Source organism: Eptatretus burgeri, chromosome 4 (assembly GCF_056783735.1).
Source record: "Eptatretus burgeri isolate ZD-2024b chromosome 4, Ebu_testis_v1, whole genome shotgun sequence".
In the NCBI taxonomy this organism is placed as follows: Eukaryota; Metazoa; Chordata; class Myxini; order Myxiniformes; family Myxinidae; genus Eptatretus; species Eptatretus burgeri.
In genome coordinates, this window is record NC_140964.1 from 47500423 (window position 1) to 47520422 (window position 20000).

The 20000-nt window shown below is 44.1% G+C and overlaps 1 protein-coding gene across 5 annotated transcripts in view; it reads left to right on the forward strand.

Annotated features, from left to right (window-relative positions):
• The window catches only part of LOC147027969 (RNA-binding motif, single-stranded-interacting protein 3-like), an 870038-nt gene that overhangs the window by 802146 nt on the left and 47892 nt on the right, over positions 1 to 20000 (forward strand). For all 5 annotated transcript variants that reach the window (XM_085877867.1, XM_085877866.1, XM_085877868.1 and 2 more), the window contains 2 exons: positions 15877 to 16034; positions 16538 to 16617. In XM_085877867.1, coding sequence (XP_085733993.1) covers positions 15877 to 16034; positions 16538 to 16617 — 238 coding nt within the window. The remainder of the gene's footprint in view (positions 1 to 15876; positions 16035 to 16537; positions 16618 to 20000) is intronic.

The following is a 20000-nucleotide window of genomic DNA, read 5'->3' on the forward strand; positions in this document are numbered from 1 at the left end:
ATTTATGCCTCTCAGAACCACTAAACTGAAATAATTTCTCATTCTTTTGGGTCAACAGGCTTCCGTGGTGACTGGTGAGCAATGATTATTGAGTGATCGAGTCAGAAGAGTGGAAGCACATTTCCAATATCTTGTCAATAGTGAGAGGTGAATGTGAGAGGTGAATAATGTGCTGTATTTGATGAATGGTAGCAAAAACGGAGAGAAATTTTGTTGAGCTTGAACACCACACCCGTGGTCTTTGAGATCAAAAGTCTTCATGACCAGAAGCAAAAGATTTGGTTATTTGGTGAAAAACTTAGCTCGGTAACAACATTCATTATATTTGTTTTTAATTAACACATGGCTGCCAGCTTGTCAAGTGGCATCAGTTTTGGCCTGAACAACAACCTCCCGAAAGAAGGACACGATCTTAGCAATGTCTTATCTGCCAAAAGCATGGCCTTGGAATGTGTATTTGTTGCTGAAGTAGGTAATTGTTTAGTGATACTTTGTAAACGTACATGTGTTGAGAAGGGATATTTGTTGAGACAACCAGTGAACGTGCTAAAGCCTACCCTGACAATCAGAAAGCTACAAACGACTTGGCGACTAGCATAAAGCAAGGACCGATGTTTGCATTATTTCCATCATAATTGTACTTTTAATAAGTTTGTACTGCTTTGTTCGTCGGAATCTAACAAGTGAGGTTAACTCGTATTTCCAACTGTTTGAGTTGTCATGTCCAGCGGTTGAACAGGGCAAGCTGGACTGGTCTTTGACCTTCCATCTCCCTTAAAGACATCACCTCTTTCTTTACCTGCAAGGAGAGATGAAGCCTGGAATGGCGGTAACAGATCTTCCTTCAAGTCCTTAAAGATGGCATCGTCCATGAAAAAATGCATTCCCTAGAGTTTTGAGCTCTCCTGCCCACTGGTCTGTCCTTTTTGCATTCTTGATATACTGTACTGTTGTAATGCTTTAAGGAACCATGCACCAAAATCAAGGACATCTGACTACTTAGAGTATTCTTCCAGGCTGAACTCTCGGAACAAGCATTTCCTTGCTATTCTTCAAGATGTCAAGCCTTTCCTCCTTGTTCTTTATGGTGTACAAAGCTTCAGTTCTGACTGGTGGAAAAAAAATCTTAATTCATAATGACACGGAGTACAGCTCCCCTCTGTTGGTTGGTGCTTCCGCATCTCATCTCGTACTGCTGGAGCCAGTGGAGTCCAAGGGACCTCAAGGGTTAATGGTAGCTCTTGACAGGGAGGCTAATGCAAAGGCCTTGTTCTCTCTTACTGCAGACATTTTGGTGGTTTGGTCCTCGAGCACCAAATATATCTGTTCACCCCTCCAACCTCCCCACCTCTCTCCATATGTTTTGACCTTCAATGGCCCCTACCCTTTACATTCTCTCTTCCAGCAACTGATGCTTTCTTTCCATATCCGTATACAAGTAACAGTTTATTGCTCACAATTACTCCTTGTCACTCTCCTTTCTTGATTGTGGAACTCCCCCTCTGAATCTGTCAAGTCATGTTCTTCCCTCTAAGTCATTCAAGATGGTGACCGACTCATATCTCATATTGTTCTTCATTCCTTTTCATTCTCACAAACTTTCCCTGGAACCCATCTTCCCTCTCCCACATTTACCCACACTGTATTGGCCTCTCCTCCATTTTCGAGCTCTTCCATGTGTCTCAAACTTTATACAAATATTTTTGGGTTTATCATGTTCGTGTAATACTTTGAGCATGTGACCCAGGTGTGACATTACATCTTCGTCGAATGCATGTGACCCCAGGTTCATATCCCATATTGACTGTTCAAGCAATAATATATGTACAAACTCCCTCGAGTTTTGGACACCAGAAGAAAAAAAAATGTTTTAACCTCCATGCCTGACCTGTTTACAATTCAGACAGGTGATGATGAGGACTGGGTTATAATTTTCACTCGTTCCTCAAAGCAGTCCATTTATTCCCCCGTTTTGTATTCATAGCAGAAGCCTCATTGTTCTACCAAACCTCTGTATTGAGACCACAATGAGGCAGGAAGGATTAATCTTCCCAGGAAGTTTAGAATTCAGACACAAATGGCCAAAGGAAATCGGGCAAGCTTTGATATGCTCCGGTGCGGAAAAAGCAACTGGTTTTGTATCGCCTAAGAACTATGGGGAATTTATGGAACAGCTCAGAGGTAGCCTTCTCACCTTTGAAATGCTTACTTTGAGCCGAATCCCCAAAAGAGTAGTGTAGGATCTGACTACAAACCACCATCTTGGCACTTCATAGGCAGGGCATTGAATCGCAGAGTACAATGCATGTTCTTTCTGGGATGTGGATCGAAAGGGTTCCATTCTTTTCATTTATTTGTTTATTTACTTATCTTGCTCCATTTTTTTACTTTCCCGTGGTAAATCGTTGTTCGCTTGAGGTAACAACACATGTATGATGAGCCAAATGTCCTTTTTGTTTGGATACAAGGTTGAGGCTCGTGGAAGAGCTGGAGTAAAACAGAGAGGGAACAAAAAGGAGGAAATACCAACAGCAGAGTAGAGATCAAGGGCATGGGGGAGAAGGACACGTGGGATGAACAAACTGCACACAAGCAGAATGAGACAGCACAAAGAGAAAGGGGAAAACGGGAATGAAACATAAAAGGAACAAACCAACTGACAACTATCAAACGAAAAGAGGTGAGGGAGAGTTTAGGGGTGGGGGGGGTGGAGATCTCAATAACCTGGAAAAAGGGAGTGCTTGGGAATTAAGTAATTTAGGGGAGAAGAGATCATGAGTATGGATGGGGGATGACCTGGGTAGTGGTGAACTGCTGTCTTGAAGCCCTGGAGTGAAGAATGGGACTGAACCTACTGGGGAGGGTGGTTCCACAGGTGAGAGAAAAGAGGAACAAATGAGTGGAGGTGAGCAGTGAGCCTGGATTTTGGGAGTTTAACAAAAAGAGGGTGACTGGCAGAACGTGTGCGCCCTGCAGAAACCTGGGAAAGGACGAGTCAAGATAGGGCAGATGGTGTTGGACCAAAAAGGAGGCGGTAAAATACAGAGAGGTCACCAACCTGCCTGTGATGTGAAAATAACGGGCCTAGACATTCAGCTGCATCGCGAGAGATGCATTCTCTCTTCTTCTCTTCCCCCCCCCCTTTTGTATTCATAGCAGAAGCCTCATTGTTCTACCAAACCTCTGTATTGAGACCACAATGAGGCAGGAAGGATTAATCCTTCCACAATGGGGCAGGAAGGAGGCAGGAAAGACGAGATGATTTTGAGTGCCTTGCTTTCTACAGCATCAAAAAAGGCAATGTGTGAGGCAGTAACACCATCCCAAAAGGGGGAGCAGTTCCCTATCAAGCTGAGAATGAAGGCCTTGGAGTTTGTCAAAAGTTCAGATTGACCAAGGAAAGACCTTGCACGATGGAGGATGCCCAGTCGACTTTGGAAGCCATTTTGGAAATATGATCTATCCAAGAAAGATCATAGCTTATGGTGAGGCCCACAAGTTTGAATGACTCAACCTGTTCTAGAGGTTTGTTTCGGAAGTAGATGGGAGGGTTCGCCAGACAGTCCTTTCAGAGACACAAGGTCAGTAGGTGGTATTTTTCAGAGTTTAAAGACATATTCCAAATATTGGACAAGCTCCTGATTCTATCAATGTCTGCAGAGAGTGAAGAGGCTGCTGCCTGCCTTTCTGAAGGATGAGAAATGATAGGACAGAGGATGGAACCATCAGAAAAGAGATAAGCAGGATTTTCCAGGGGATCAGAAAAATAATTGATGAAGATGATGAACAAGACTGGGCTCAAATACACTGCCTTGGGGTACTCCAGCCTGGACAGGGAGAAGAGATGAAAGGATCCTGTTTAGAACTACATGCTGACTATGGGAGTGGAGGAAGTCAGTGAGCCACGAGAGGAGGTGATCTTGGATGCTATGAGCAGAGAGTTTGGAGATCAAAGTGGGATACCAGACTGCATTAAATGCTCGAGATATGTCTGGAGAGACTGCCCTGATCTCATGTTTGAAATTTAGGGCTTCCATCACAGCATGTCAAAGGTAGAATGACCGGGTCTGAAACCGAACTGATGATCCGAGATCAGGCCATTGGAGAAAAGGAAGGATTTGATGTCAACTGTGATGGTAGATTCCATGACCTTGCTTATAATTGGAACCTTTCTGCGGTTTTGTATCTTTTGAGCATTTTCAAAGTCTGCATTATTTATTTTTGCTTTGCTTGGCAATGCTAATTGATGGTGATAGAATGATAGGATTGCCTCCTTGAAAAAGCCTTGCCCGTAAGGCAGACACATTGCCTGTAGGCCTTTAACGCCATGACAATGAAACCATGACCTTTGAGGGGAGGAAAGAAATCTAATGCGTTGTGCTTTTGTTGGAATGCACATTGGACCAGCATTGAGAGCACAAATCCTGTAAAGACAAAGAATGGGCTGTGGTATTCAAGGGATGCTGAAAGTTTTGCCCATTTTTGTCAAAAATTCGAGCTTGTACTGCATCCGCGAAAACAATTGTACGTGCAAGGAAAGTATTTATCAACTTTGAGGAGCAGTTTCATAATGACCCTTTTTGAAGTCGAATGCTAATAGTAGACCCGAATGGATATTTTCAGCATCTCTCATGATGAATGCAGTTTGTATATTAGTATGCAATGGATCACACAACCACAGCAACAAGACAGTCATTGATTGGAGCTTCAGTGACTAATAAGGTTTGGTAACACCAAAGACCTCTGCTAAGCCGGGAATGCATACAGAGCAGGCAATTTATGGCTTGGCTGTTGGAAAGGGACAATTTGTTGTAATGTCGATTCGACAAAAAAAGTTACCGGCCAAAAAAAAACGTCATGAGCAGTTTGGTATCTTGCGGCATCGCTGCAACGTTTGCTTTGGTAACCACATGATTGGTCAAAGTTCAAAGGTTGGCAGGATGTGCAATATGAACAGTGTTTTTTTTCATGAGGGGGTGAGCGGTGAATGGAATCTTTGGATAAACAATGCATTAACCCTTTACTTAGCCACTACATCTTATCCAGGCACGCAGGATTTTTTGTGTTTACTTTAGCTTGGTGGCTTACAATGTGCCTGTCAATGCTTTTGTACTGGGATTTGTATGTACGGTCATTGGACTGACCTGTCTTCCAGCAGGCCTAGCCACCTGGATTGGTGTGATCGCTCTGCAAGTTAAACTTTCAATTTCCCTTGATTGTCATCATATTGTGGACCCCTGATTGAATCTTTCATCCTGCGTGAATTTGAACACGTCCTTTTCTTTCGAAAACCATGGTTGCAGCACTTCGCTTCCAGGCCAGAGCTTCTTAGGCATGCGGCATAAACACTGTCCAACCTCCACAAAAAGCCTCTAATTGGACGTCGATGCACCAACAATGACAGATTAGGTCAGATGTCTGAATTCCCAAAATGGTAAACGGAGAAATGAATGCAAGCTGCAGCTGCCTGGCCAGCGGGTCGTCGGAACCAAGCCGTTTTGTGCCTCTCATGAAGGCTTTGCCAGCCATTTGAAGTCCTGTCCTCCATCCTGTCCCACCGGCATCGTTTGCACGTTCTGAGTATCTGTTTGCAACAACAGAGTTTGTGCGCAACCTGTTTCCAAACACCGTCTGGTGCATAGAGATCCGGCTAAGCATACGCTGTATCACAAAAGAGCAGCGGTGATGGCAACCCTGGCAGATATCTCCTTGCGGTAATCGTGTTACACACGTTGATACCCAATGGTTCTGTCAGATGCGGGTGGCAAAACAAATTTCCAAGTAATAACGAGGTAATCTCCACCGTTGTGTTGTCTATCATGTTAATTCGGTACATCCTCGTTAAGCCGTACACTGCCGCGTAACATCCACCGAGGAGGACTATATGCATGTCTTATTGGATGTGACGGCAAGTTTAAAATTCGAATAATTAACTATTTCATGAGATCCAAAAATCCTTTTCCAGACTCCACTCGGATTGCGAAACGTCTCGTTTCTCTCTTTTTGGCTCTTTCTGACAATGTTTGCGTTATCTGCTGAGCTATTAATTTGCTCGCCATCGCAGAGATAAAAAGCGAAGCTTTACACCCGCTGATCATACAGGAAGCCTTGCCCGACGGGTCGTGCCTTTCATTTGAGGTCAATGGAAGCGGTCATGGGTTTAGGGTGCAGTTCTAAAGGCACACTGTGTTTGGCTTTGCCCCAACGTTAGCGAAAGGTTGCACGCACTCGCATGGTGGGTGTGAAGCTATCTATCTTCTCAGCCCCAGATTTGAGAAATGCGTTAAAGGACCAGCTGCTTCAGTTAAATGCGAGAGAGGAAATTGAGAATTGTTATTTTGGATAATAGTTTCATGATTGCACCTTTTATGACAATATGTTAAAATTTGGGGCGGTGGGAGGGAAAGCAGAGTTGCAGATTTGCATTACGAGTTGGCAAGCCTTGTCTGTGCGTTTTCCAAGCTTCACTGCTCCTGCTTATGCACTGTTTGTACATTTTAATAGAATAAGCACCATTTGTATTGAATCTTGGTGCAGTTGTTATTGTCGTTTTTTTTTATTGTTTAATCAGCTGCATTGGTGCATAAATGGCAAAACCATTGACAAGTAATAATCAAAACGCCTCTCTCTCTCTCTCTCTCTCTCTCTCTCTCTCTCTCTCTCTCTCTCTCTCTCTCTCTCTCTCTCTCTCTCTCTCTCTCTCTCCCTCTCCCTCTCCCTCTCCCTCTCCCTCTCCCTCTCCCTCTCCCTCTCCCTCTCCCTCTCCCTCTCCCTCTCCCTCTCCCTCTCCTCTCCCTCTCCCTCTCCCTCTCCCTCTCCCTCTCCCTCTCCCTCTCCCTCTCCCTCTCCCTCTCCCTCTCCCTCTCCCTCTCTCTCTCTCTCTCTCTCTCTCTCTCTCTCTCCTCTCTCTCTCTCTCTCTCTCTCTCTCTCTCTCTCTCTCTCTCTCTCTCTCTCTCTCTCTCTCTCTCTCTCTCTCTCTCTCTCTCTCTCTCTCTCTCTCTCTCTCTCTCTCTCTCTCTCTCTCTCTCTCTCTCTCTCTCTCTCTCTCTCTCTCTCTCTCTCTCTCTCTCTCTCTCTCTCTCTCTCTCTCTCTCTCTCTCTCTCTCTCTCTCTCTCTCTCTCTCTCTCTCTCTCTCTCTCTCTCTCTCTCTCTCTCTCTCTCTCTCTCTCTCTCTCTCTCTCTCTCTCTCTCTCTCCCTCTCTCTCTCTCTCTCCCTCTCTCTCTCTCCCTCTCTCTCTCCCCTCCTTCTCCCTTTCTCTCTCTCCCCCCTCTCCCTTTCTCACTCTCTCTCTCCCTGTATATCTCTATCTTTCTTTTCTATCTCCCCCTTTCTCCTTTCCTCCTGCAACAGCCCACCATTGAATTGTCAGTGATCTTCAAATATAACTTTGTGTTGCTGTGATATTTCGGGGGCATTTCTCGCAGGAAGGCAATCACTGGTATCCACATGTTTTATAGGTTGTATCTACTGCTCCGTAACATAGCCAGCAGGTGAGGATGCACAAAGTAACCACCACCCCCCTCTCCTACTGGCCTGCTAACAAAGACATTGTAACTTGTGCTTCCATCTTGGTTTATTTGATTGTCATTTACATTGGGCCCTTGACATCTAAACATGTTAAAAATCACGTTTGCAATGTTGCATTCCTACTTGGCAGCATGATGTGCAGGTCCTCAGTAAACAGATTAGTCACCCCATCCTTGCAGCAACAGTTGCAGCATCTCGAGAATCGTGCGAATGTTGTTATATTTTCGAGGTATTTTAACCTCAGTATACTGAAGGGGTCCCCCCCCCCTCTTTCATCAGAGGGTGATGTTCAGGGAGAAATGGCTTTTTGAATGGCATGTGGGATGGCCAGATTGCAGCGCTTGCTTTCGAGCTAATGCCTTGAAGATAAACCTTCTTCGATAGAACATTTTTTTTTTCCCCCTTCAGATTAAAAACAAAATAGTCTGCGGCAAACCTATTATTGCTGGAATTAGTGTGTCATGCAGTGGCCCCATTTCAAATTGATTGTAGACATGCTTGTTTGCTAACAGCACCAAATTACAGTTGAAGTTGTGCTTATTGGAATGTGAAATGGTGTATAAAAGGAAAAGAAGAAGCGGTTGCTTTTAGACGCTCGTAGATGGATGGGATCGATAGACCGTGCAGAGCCGTGCGTATGATATCTGCTGAAAACCTGATCCTAAATCGTCATGCTTCGATTGCTGCCTATCTGGAACTCCACTGCACCTTACTTTACCCTATACCATGGTGTGCAGTGCTGTTATCGTTTATCTCTCACTCGTATTTAGAAGAACACGCCGTTGTTGTTTGTATGTGCATCTGATGTTGGAATCGAGTGTCTCTCTTTCACTTTTGTTTGTGTCTCATTGTTTGTTATCTCCATATGTGGGTTTGAGAAGGTGGAACGGAGCCCTCCCATGTCTCAAAGTCCGTGTGTGTGTGTGTATGTACATCTATGTGTTTGTGTGCATGCTTTTTGGATATGGAAAATTTGTTGTAAGGCTTTTTTGAAGGCCACAAAAGGTGGTCAATGGTTGTGTAACCACCTCGGTACTGTTCTCCTCCTTTTCTGTTTCTCCTCGTGAAAGTGTTTGGGATATGGTGACTTCGTCATGACAAAGATTGCCACTGACCCCAACACCTTCCACTTCATCGTCCTTCTTTCCATCCCTCACCTTTCCTTTTCCATGTTTTCCAAGACTGGTGAAATGCTCTTCTCCTTGGTAGTATCATGACAAGTTCCCCATACATGATGACTCCTTCTTCAGCTTTACCTTCAGCGTAGATAATAATGATTGCTGGTGACTCGTGCAATTTATGCTTTTGTTTCCGATTTTATTTGTGTATACGTGGAGTCTAATTTAAAATGCCAAGATTTGAGTCAGGCCATGATACTCTAGGATCTTTCAGTTTACTTGAAGCATACCAGATTCACTTTATGCATACCTAAATCACCTGAAGCATTTCTGATCCATGTGACATATACATAATTAATTTGGAGCATACCTGATTCACCTGAAGCATATCAAATTCACTGGGAGCATACCTGCTTCACTCGAAGTGTGCAGGGTTCATCTGAAGCATACCTGATTCACCCGAAGCATACCAGATCACCTGAAGCATACCTGATTCACACCAGATCACACGAAGCATACCTGATTCACCTGAAGCATACCTGCTAACATTTTCTCCTTTGAAATAATTTGTTTTATTTTCCAGGAGGACGTGTTTGTAAAATTGGGATTTTTTTGGAAATTTTGGAGAGTGCTGCAGCACGCTTTGCAGGCACTGCAGCGGCGAGCAGCGTAATTTTGCCTTTCTATCGAGTTAGTAATAAGAAATACACATTGCTCTCATAATCTGGTACTTGGTAAATGAGTTACTAAAGTTTGAAATTCGAAACTCATGCGTGAAGGTTCATCCCAAGTCATTTCGGGTTTCCGTTCGGTTCATCTCAAGTCGAGTCACGATTCAGTAAAATGCGATTCAAGTTAAACCTTCTTGCATTTCTGCAGTTATAAAACGACATTAAAAAAAAAAAAGATTCATCAGATGACTCGGGCCTGTCAGAAGTGAACAGTTCGGGAAGGTGGAGTGGGTGGGGAGAGTGAAATGACAGCTCCAGTCGAGGATTGCCTTTTGAGCAATTTCTTTTTAACTCTGAAAGAATCAAAGCGACCTGCTTTTTAAGGTATTACTCACACCATCAAGATTGCTTGAAAGCACCCACAAAGCACTTCAGGTGCGTTTCCTGTCGGCGCACCGTGTTCCATGAAGGATCTGATAGGCCCGGTGAATGTGACCACCATGCACACGTTGAGTGACGTTCGGGTATAGATGAGGTCACACGATGATGAAAGCGACCCTTTATATCGTGCCACCTTTTATTTGTTGTATAGGAAGCCGGGTGATGATTGGTCGCCATGGAAAGGAAGGGTACTGTAGGCAAGATGGTCAGCTGTGCAGATGTGTTGCCCTTGAGGACACAATGCTGTTCAAAAACACCATTTTCCTTGCTTCGTTGTGTTGATCCAAGGCCACAGTCGCAAGGCTTGAGTTATGTCAATTTTCCCAGCACTCAACCCCCTCCCCACCCCTTTGCAATTTATTATCTTTTTCCACTTTGGAACCATTTAAGCTGCATCCCTCAGCAGCAGATACCATTCCCCTCCATCTTAATAGTTCACTATTGCCACTAAGTTATGAAGACGTCTCATTACGAAGCATACCGTTTGCAAAGAGAGGACAATTTGAGGGGGAAGGGGGAGAGAGAAGGACAGAGAGAGGCAGAGATAGACAAAGAAAGGGGATACCGCTCCCCTCCTCCATTTTCACCATATTAATGATTCCTCTTTGATGACGGAGAGCTATTAGCAAAGGCACAAAATATATTTGCCCCACTATCACCCCCCTCCCCCTTTCAAAGGGGATGGGTGTTCCTAGTATTTTACACACACAGGAAATATCATCTTCTTCATTGATTACATATCCGGTGTTAAAAGATCTTCTGAAAGGACACGCTGCCACACAACATGTTCAAATCCCACTCATCTGTTGAATTAATACCAGGTGGGGTTAACTCAGCATGTCATGCATGTCATCCTTCCGAGGTCGGCAAAATGAGTGCCAGCATGCTGGTATCCTGTGTCGGAGTGGCGACCCATCCAGGATTGTGCCCAATAGCCAAGGAGACTGCTTAAGCAGCACCAACGCTCCGCACAGAGTATGGTCCCAACCTCCTCTCTCCTCCTCTCTTTGACGGGAATGTTTTTGTTTCTTGGAACTTCCTTTCTATTGTTGAGCAAAAATTAATAACAAATATATTGGTTACCTGGAACTTTGTAATCGGTTGCGTTGATCCTCTTCCCTTTTTTGTTTCCCAACCTTTTAATTTTTTATGGTTGTTCAGGTGTTTGTCGATCCACACCATTACATGCATTACATCCTAATATATTAAATAAGGCCTGTGTGTGTGTCTCTGTCTGTCCGTCTGTCTGTCTGAAATTCATCGAAAAAAAAACAGGCTGAGCCGATCTCCACCAAATTTTCCATACGTGTTGGTAGTACTCAGGGTCAGGTCGTGGGTACTCCCCACCCCTCCCCTCCCTGCGAGATGGAGGGGGGACGACATACGATTTTCACCTGTATATGTGCCACAGTGCAAGTGGTTTACTGACCTCTGCTGCAGACGGGGGAATTATTATTGACGGCACTAAATATATTTGCCTCACTATCCCCCCACCCCCAGGCTCTTTTCGAAGGGGATGGGTGTTCCTAGTATTTTAAACACACAGGAAATATCTTCTTCTTCTTCTTCTTCTTCTTCTTCTTTGATTATATATCCGGTGCTAAAAGCTCTTCAGAAAGGACACGCTGCCACACGCCCAAAATTGCATCACTCCGTCACGGGCATGTTCGACACCACGCTGACACCTAATTGCGTCATCACCAACACCGATGATGCGTCAAGTGTACTAGTTACAATCACATTACGATAGCCGTGCGGAGGGCAGAAAACTACGCTGAAACCACAAGACAGTGACAATCTGTGAATTTTTTTGAACACTTATTTCACAAACCAAATCCAAACAATGTCATATGCCGTGGTCCTGGTGTGATTGCTGTTGTATTAGCAATCTGTGTGAATGTTGCAAACTATTTGGACATTCAGTAAATGTGGAAATTCCTCGTACTTGGAGAGCTGTCATCAAGTCGCGATTCTTCCAGCTAACACCCGACGTGTGGAGCACATGTTGTTATATAAATTTGTGTTACGCGATCAAAGTACCGAAGAGTGTTTGTGGTTGTTTCACAGCCCATTGTCATGTAGCACATTTTTGGGGTCGGTTCACATTATAAACAAAACAAGTCAAGCTTTACAACCATCAGACAACAGAATTAACAGCTTGGTATTTTTTTTTTTTTCTGTTGTGTATTTATTTAGTTGTTTTTGTTCCAGGATGTTAAAAATAGAAATATCAGGCCATTATTTTTCGATTGTACAATCTGAAATGCTTCATGTTCATCACTCTCATTTCTTGCAAGGTCGTGATGCAACACCCAGTGATGTCATCATAATAGATTATACTTCCTCTTCAGACATGTTGTCTTTCTATTTTTACCTCCGCCACTGAAGGTGAAGGAGGTTATGTTTTCACCCCTCTCTGTTTGTTTGTCTGTTTGCCTGTCTGTCTGTCTGTCTGTGTGCAGGATATCTCAAAACGTTGCGGACGGATTCGGATGAAATTTTGTGGACAGGTTCGGTGTGTGATAAGGAGGAACTGATTAGATTTTGGTGAAGATCCGGATCTGACTACTAGAATTTTTAAAGTGATTCTTCACCATTGAGAGAGACAGCCAAAAATGATATATAGCACGACATCTCAAAAAGTTGTAGACGCATTCGGACGAAACTTGATGGACATGTTGGGTGTGTGAAAAGGACGAATTGTTTCAATTTTGCTGAAGATCCGAATCCGGATCTGGATACAATAATTATTAAATTTAAGAGTGATTCTTCACCATTGAGAGATAGTGCCAAATACGATATAGTACTGTATAGCATGATATTTCAAAAATGTATTGGGCCCGATATGTTCTCGTGGATCAGGCATTATGTGGCGGAGGTATACGCTCCACCAAGTGCCCTTCTCGTCTTTTTTACTTGTTTCGTTCATAAATTGGAATGAAAATACAATGCATTGTTAGGAAACCCGACATGGAAAATATTTTAACTAGCACTCAATTTTGGAGCATTATCACAAGGAAGAAACCTCTTGCAGTGACATAGCATGGTGGATGGTCCGACAATTAGCATACACTAAATTGTTACTGAAATTGTACCTCAATAGACCATTTACACTTCACTGCTAGCCATTAAACCGAGCGATCTTTCCTCCGTCACATCCAACGTCATTCCAAGTTCCAATCACGAGAACTGCTCCAACGTCCACCCATGCAATTTATTTTATTTTGCGATGCACAAATTATGTGATTCTTTGGGAGGTGATGGGGGTGTTTCCTGGAGCATCACAAAATGTCATTGGGGGGGAGGAGAGAGAGAGAGTGTCAGAGCCACAGTGACATGATACCACCTTGGATTTCCTTCATCATGACAGGACATGTCGATTTAGAATGACCTTGCTTTCGGTTGAATTGGTCCAAAAATGGCAGAGGTGCTGTTTAAATAATTACTTCAAAGCTACGAAAGGGCTCTTACAAAAAGTAGAAAGCAGGTAGTTCAACTCGAGAAGTCTGTTAAATTTGAAGGGTGCTGAAGGGCAACAGGACCTCATTGACTGAGCCGTCAGATTCCACCGATTAAAAATAAATAAATATTTTCAGAATGGAAGCTGATCGAAATCTAAATAAGGTGACATTGCTCTCATTCACAGTGTCATGTAATTTTATGATGAGGGTCAGGCAAATCATCATGGTGGGGGAAGGGTGTCAACAAACTGCCACAAAAGAGTCACGTATTTTTGGATACAGCCCCCTAATGAACGTGCTCTTGTCGATTGATTTGCATTCAATATTGTACACAATCAATGAAGGCAGGTTCATTTGTGTGAGGTGCCCCAATTTGGCCATGCCAAGCTGTCTGCTCGTTGAGTCAATGTTACAGAACTGCTGGGCTTGCTTTTCGCAAGGTCGCCTGCCCTCCCACCACGCTCCTTCACAAGTCTTCTGGCACCGCCGTCACGCTTATTTAGTGCACCGGCGCACGATGGTACCAGTTGTGTCAGTGCACGCTGTTTGTCATTCGGGGCAGTGGCTAAGTGCATTAAATCGCCCAAAGGGCCGCATGCGGGGCCTCTTCCAGAATGCTAGCGACTGGCATTTCCCAATGTGCAATGGTTTGTTCCATCGGTTTGATGATAAAGCGTCAGGGAATGTGGCCTGTGCCATTTGCTTTCTGCCCTTGGCAGGTTTTAATTGGGGCCCCAGGAATGATCAATTCGTTCTCAGACTCCTCGCTGTCCCATTTCTGCTTCCTCTGACAATGCCATTTGAATATAAACTGGTTTCTTTTACACTCTCTAGCTGCCTCAAAAAAAAAAAAAAATTTAACTCCTTTTGTTGTGATGGTGGTTCACAGCAAAAGGATTCATTTGAAAATGCATATGAAATGCCTGCTGTGACTTCTTCACTGCAAGGAGGAAAGTTTTTTTGCTTCACCTTGTTATTCACAAGTTGAGTAAAGGGACCCCCGATGAATGCAAAAAAAAGACTCAAGGACTCATTCTCAGCTGAGAAAACGGACTTGGAGAACAAAAATACCTTGCGATCAGGTACCACCGAGTTTATAAATTGGAGAGCTACAGTCGCTGTAACCCAAAGCAACCTTGTTAAACTGAACCTCGCTGGCCGACACAGAATGTGGGCAAAAGGCCATATTTCAAAAACCAAAGCTTTGTTACTCATACGGTTACTAACAGGCACACTTAAGAAAGCAGATCTCTCGTCAGAAAGGTCCCTCAAGGCTGGCAAAACAAGGAAGTGCCGCAAATAAAATCCAGAGTTGTCTGTTTGAGGCTTCGTGGCCAGGCACCCCCGTGGCTTATCCTGTGATAGTGGGGGGCCTTGTGCTCCGTTAACTCGACAAGCAGAAATCGGCACGGTGAGTCTCGTTTCAGGTGGAAAGACACAAATCGAGCAAGGTCAGTGGGCCGTCCACTTTCAAGCGGTTCCGCTCCAGCAGAGGAGAAAGTAATGGGGCAAACGTCGCACTCAGAGCAGGATAACTTTTGGACAAGCCTAAAGATTGGTGGTTGGGGGTGAAGGGGGGTGCATCTTGCATTCGCTTTCTCTTCAAAGCTGCTGCAAGTGATAGCTGAGCCGGCGGTTGAGTTGTGCTTCGATTCGTGCCTGGAGCAAGCACGTGTTCGCGAACGACAGAAATCGAGCAAGCATTTCTTTTCTTCAGGAAAGTGTATGCTTCAGTCCTGAGCCTTCCAGCCAGATGAAAGCGAGTCACTTTCTCTGGCCCTAAATGAGAAATGAGCAAAGCGCATCTAAGGCCTGGTCCTGTGAATTGCTCAGAATTTGCACTTATCCCAATTAATCATCGTGCATGCTTGGCCTGCACAAATCAGATTGGACCTCCTTTCATTTTCTTCTCTTGCTTTTTCAACCCAAAACATAATTTCCTTCCTGATGGGGCGATGATTTCACTGTTTCGGTTCACGACACTTTAATACGTGCTGTCACTGTGAAGGCAGGCTGGAGTATGGCGTGAAATAAACGCGGCAGTCTCACAATAACTGGCGAGATGTCCTCTCCTTTGACTGGAGACTGTGCGTTCCCCTGCATTCCTCAGGGGAATGTGATATGTATACCTTTCATTCCTAAGGTGTGGGTTAAAGGACCTCCCTCATTGTCCTGCTGATTTTTCTTTTTGTGCATACCATGAGAAAAAATTGCTTTCAATTGTAGATAAACATTGATGATGTGCTTATATCATGTTGTGGTGCTTTTGGTGGAGCCTTATCCACGTAGTTTTGACCTCAGTTTGATCTCTCCATCTTAGCTTTTTGTAATCATTAATCCTGACGGTTCCACAGGGTTACTCAGGAACATGTGAAAAACGCTGCCTCTGCATGAGTGCACGCCTTACTGCACAAATATAGATGCAAAAGTGCCCATTTAGTTGCCATCACCTTTTCATCTCCATACTTTGACGTCACAGAACACGTGTTAATGAAATAAAGACGACAAGGAGGAAATTGTCTTAAGAATCCCAGGCGTGCACAAGATAATTTAACACATTAACTAGGTAAAGGTCCTCACATTCAAGAACAGGTATGTGGCGATGACGAACCCACACATACACGTGACTCGGCGTTTGCACGCGCTCCTTTGCAGCAACAGGAACAAGATCCCACCAACCTGTACATCTCCAATTTGCCGCTGTCCATGGACGAGCAAGAGCTCGAGGGCTTGCTCAAGCCATTCGGGCAGGTGGTCTCCACGCGCATTCTCCGAGATGCAAATGCAACCAGTCGTGGTGTTGGCTTTGCACGGTGAGTTTGCAGGCCCGTTTCTTCGACTGCTTCAAGGCAGACGACCTTGTTGGAGGGCTGTCATCTTTTCTTCTATTTGGTGTTGTGATACCTTTGCATAAGAACCGCTAATGAGCTGGAGGTTTTGTGTGTTTTTGAAGGGTTGCCTGATTCCACACCCTTCCCACATTTGGTGTAAATAAAACAGTTAAATGTTACCTGAACCTCCAGCAACCCATTTCCGTAAACCTTTGCTTCCAAGATGAAGTCGGAAGCAATTCGATGCATTTCATTGCATAAGGAATCATTCTTAACCTGCCAATAGTACAACCATTATCTCTTAAATAAAATTAACAGAGCTTTCCTTCTTTTATAACACATACCTCGTTAGCCGTGTTTAAGCCATTTTATGATGGCACTGCACCCATCGGAGATTTCTAAGATTTGCTGAAAGTCGTCAGTGCTTTTCAAAGAAAAAAAAACTTTTGCTTGCGCTACCATTTTGACATCTGTCTCTGATGTAGGATGGAATCTACTGAGAAATGTGAAGCAGTAATTCAGCACTTCAATGGAAAGTTCATCCAGATTCCTCCAGGATTGCCAGGTACGGCTCTTTATGGAAATTCATTAGGGGCAGGTGTGTTTGCATGCATGTGCGTGTTTGTGTTTTCAAGATGCATTTCAATCCATTCTGAATCTGGATCGCATATAACATGTCCAGCATTGATATCAATTGCTCCTTCTATTGCAGCTCTTTGTTAAAAAGGCCGAAGCCGTGTATTGCATCAAGTGGAAACGCCATCTCCAACTCCATCAGATTAGGGGTGCATTAGTTAATCGGCCTGGTCCACTTAAAAAGTCGACCGATATGCTTTTTCCCAGAAATTGCCAGCTTCCTCCAGGAAATGCTAGGCTTTGGAAATTACCAGATTAGCTTGGCGACTAAAAAAAAACAAAAAAAAACAGTTAAAAAAAAGAAAAAGGAGACCACTGCCCAGAATCAGATCGGTGACACACACGTTTCAAACATCCGGTGGTTTTGTGTAGCCCTTCGATTCGTGGACGTGCTGTGGATGCTCAGTCTCCATCGATTTGTTTTTCCGCACTTCGTATTCATCTGCAATCCTGGGCACTCTTGTCATTTTCGCATCATTTATCCGTTGTAACTTTCTTTTGCAATTGATTTGCTCACTTTTCGTTTTTCAATGCAGAGAACTTGTCATTCCTTAACTTCTTTTTCATGTGCACCATCTACAGCTCATGGAGAAAGTTTGTTTGCTTATTACGTGAAGAACAAGGATATTATGAGATATTAATGAACACTTTTCGTGAAGGACAAGGAGTGTAGGTGGATGGTGGATGAGCGACTTCAGTGCATTGCCCCTTGAACTCGACTACGTGAAGTCTTTTAAAAGATGCTGTTGTATTCTTCAGGACACTCAAAGAATGGGTAAAAAAAATCATCACTGGGAGTTGTCTTTGTACTCCTTTGAGCATCAAGTGCCACAGAATGCACCGAGCTATCCTTTCTCTCTGCCAGCTTTAGTTTGTGAGATAATGTGCAAACAGCGTGGTTCATTTAACAAGCGTTGAGCTCTTCAATCCCACTGCGTCATTGAGCTGTCTCATTCCGTGGTCAGGAGGGTTAGTTGTGCCTTCAAGCTGCACACTTGATTGTCTGACGCTTCTTTACTCTCACACTCAAGGAGACGAGCCGCAGCTAAGGTGCCTCGCTGCGCCGAATTGAAAGCTCCGCTGAATGCTCCGAAGGCTCGACCGAACCCAAGGAAGCTGCACGAGATATAGTGATCACTTTTAAGCCTATTTGGGACTCACCTGTAAGTCTTCGCAAATTTAGGGAATTTTGCTTGGATTTGGAACTACATCCCCGACAATTGTCTGTGCGAGTCTCCGTGACGCAGAGGAGTTTTGGATTTCACAAGCTCGTCCGGTCATTACCTCTGCTCCGCAGTTTTGATTTGCTGGAAAAGACCTTTTGAAAAGTCGTTCTGACATCTGCTCTAAAATTGCCTATTACACAGGATTCACACAATTTGGACAACTCCGCTGTCACGTGACGAGGTGACGGGTGCCGTAAAACTTCGTGCTCATCCGAGATCAGGTCAACCACAGGCTCCACAAGAACGTTTCTGTAATTGTTGTGCTGAAAAGGCCACCCACTCACTCTAATGGTGTGAACCAAATGAGGAGAATATTAGATGGAAGTAATTACAACACAGGCTATTTTCAGCCCTATAAGTACTTTAATGCAAGGAGTGATATGGAAGCAGATGTGCAGAGCAGGTTAGATGAGGGTGATGGGAAAAAATGATCTATAAAATAGCTTGGGATGGGGATGTGAAGGAGGGATAGGAGAGGGGGGGTAGATGAGTGATGATCAAGAATGGAGATGGGAAGGTAGTGATAAAGAGGGGAGCAGTACTGAAGGCAATTTCAAGTAGTTGATGAACTCGGGAGGAAGCAATGAGTTGGAATAAATGAGTTATGAGAAGGGGAAAGTGGAAGTTGTGGAGATTATGGAGGCAGAGGAGCAGATAGCATTAAAGAGGATGAAAAAAGGGTGAGAGCCAGGCATTGATGAGGTACATGCAGAAATGCTAATTGTAGTGGGAGAGATTGGAGTAAGTTGGTGGATGAAGAGGCTGTTTAATATATGTAGGAGAGAAGGTAACATTCCAGAAAAGTGGCCAACTGGTAAAATTGTACCAATATAAAAAAGGAAGGGAGAAGTGCAAGATCCGGGGAAGTACCGAGGCATTACGCTTAAAAGTCACGTGATGAAGGTTATAGAGAGGATTCTGGATCTGAAGATATGGAAAAGTTTGGAGCAGAAAATAGACAAAGAACAACAAGGGTTAAGAAAGAGAAGAGGGACAATGGATGGGATGTTTACACTGAGAAAGTTGGTAGAGAAGAGGTTAGAGAAGCAAGGGAGGCTGGCACTAGGATTCGTGGACCTTGAGAAGGCGTATGACACTGTCCCGAGAGAGATGGTGATGGCACTGAGATGGATGGGAGTGCCTGAAGCAGAAGTGAGGATGGTGGAAGGCATTTATGAGGGAATAAGTGGAAGAGTGTTGGTTGGACCTGGAATGTCAGAGGAGTTCTGCATTAACCTCCGTTTGAGGAGGGAAGTGCACTCAAACCACCGATGTTCAAACCACCAAACCACCGATTATGGTGATGGAACTGGTCAGTAGGAAGGTCAGCCTTAGGATATCCTAAGGAAGCCACTATTTGCAGACTATTTGGTGATGTAGAGAGTGAACAGGAAATGCAGGAAGTGCTGGAGGAGTGGAAGGAGATTTTTGAGAAGCACAGACTGAAGATGAGCCTGGAGGAGATCGAGGTAATGTGGGTCAGACTGTAGAGAGGGAAAAATGAACATCGGATTTTGTGTTTGCGAGAACAAGTGGGTCAGGAGGATTGCGAGAGTGAAGAGGGTGGCTAAACAGAGCATGAACGGACTGTAGGAGATCGATCGATGTGCAAATGAGTTTGACGGGAAGATTGGGAAATAACCAGGTGAGGTGGACAAGGTATCTGGGTATGATGGAGGAAGATAGACTTCTGAAGAGAAAAGATGTGTTGAAAGAGCAAGGCTGGAGAAAAAAGGGGGTAGACTGTTGTTGAGAGGAGAGGATTGCATGAAGAAGGATGTCAGAAAGGTGTAGGTGGGTGGAGAATGGAGAGAGACAGCTGGTGATAGAGTGGTGGATAAGTGTTGTGGACAGAGCAGAACAGCAGCTCAGTACCAGTCGGCCTCACCCCAAATAAAGGGAGTTTGATAAAGAACATATAAATACATGAAGACAGCTGAGCATATCCGACAGTTCATAGTCTCATGTCGTTTTACTTTTTTTATCCTATTGAAATGCATTATATTGATATCTAATTATTATAATTGCATGTTTGTATTATTGTCTTTTTCTTTTATTTCCAACACAAACCACCATCGTGAACATA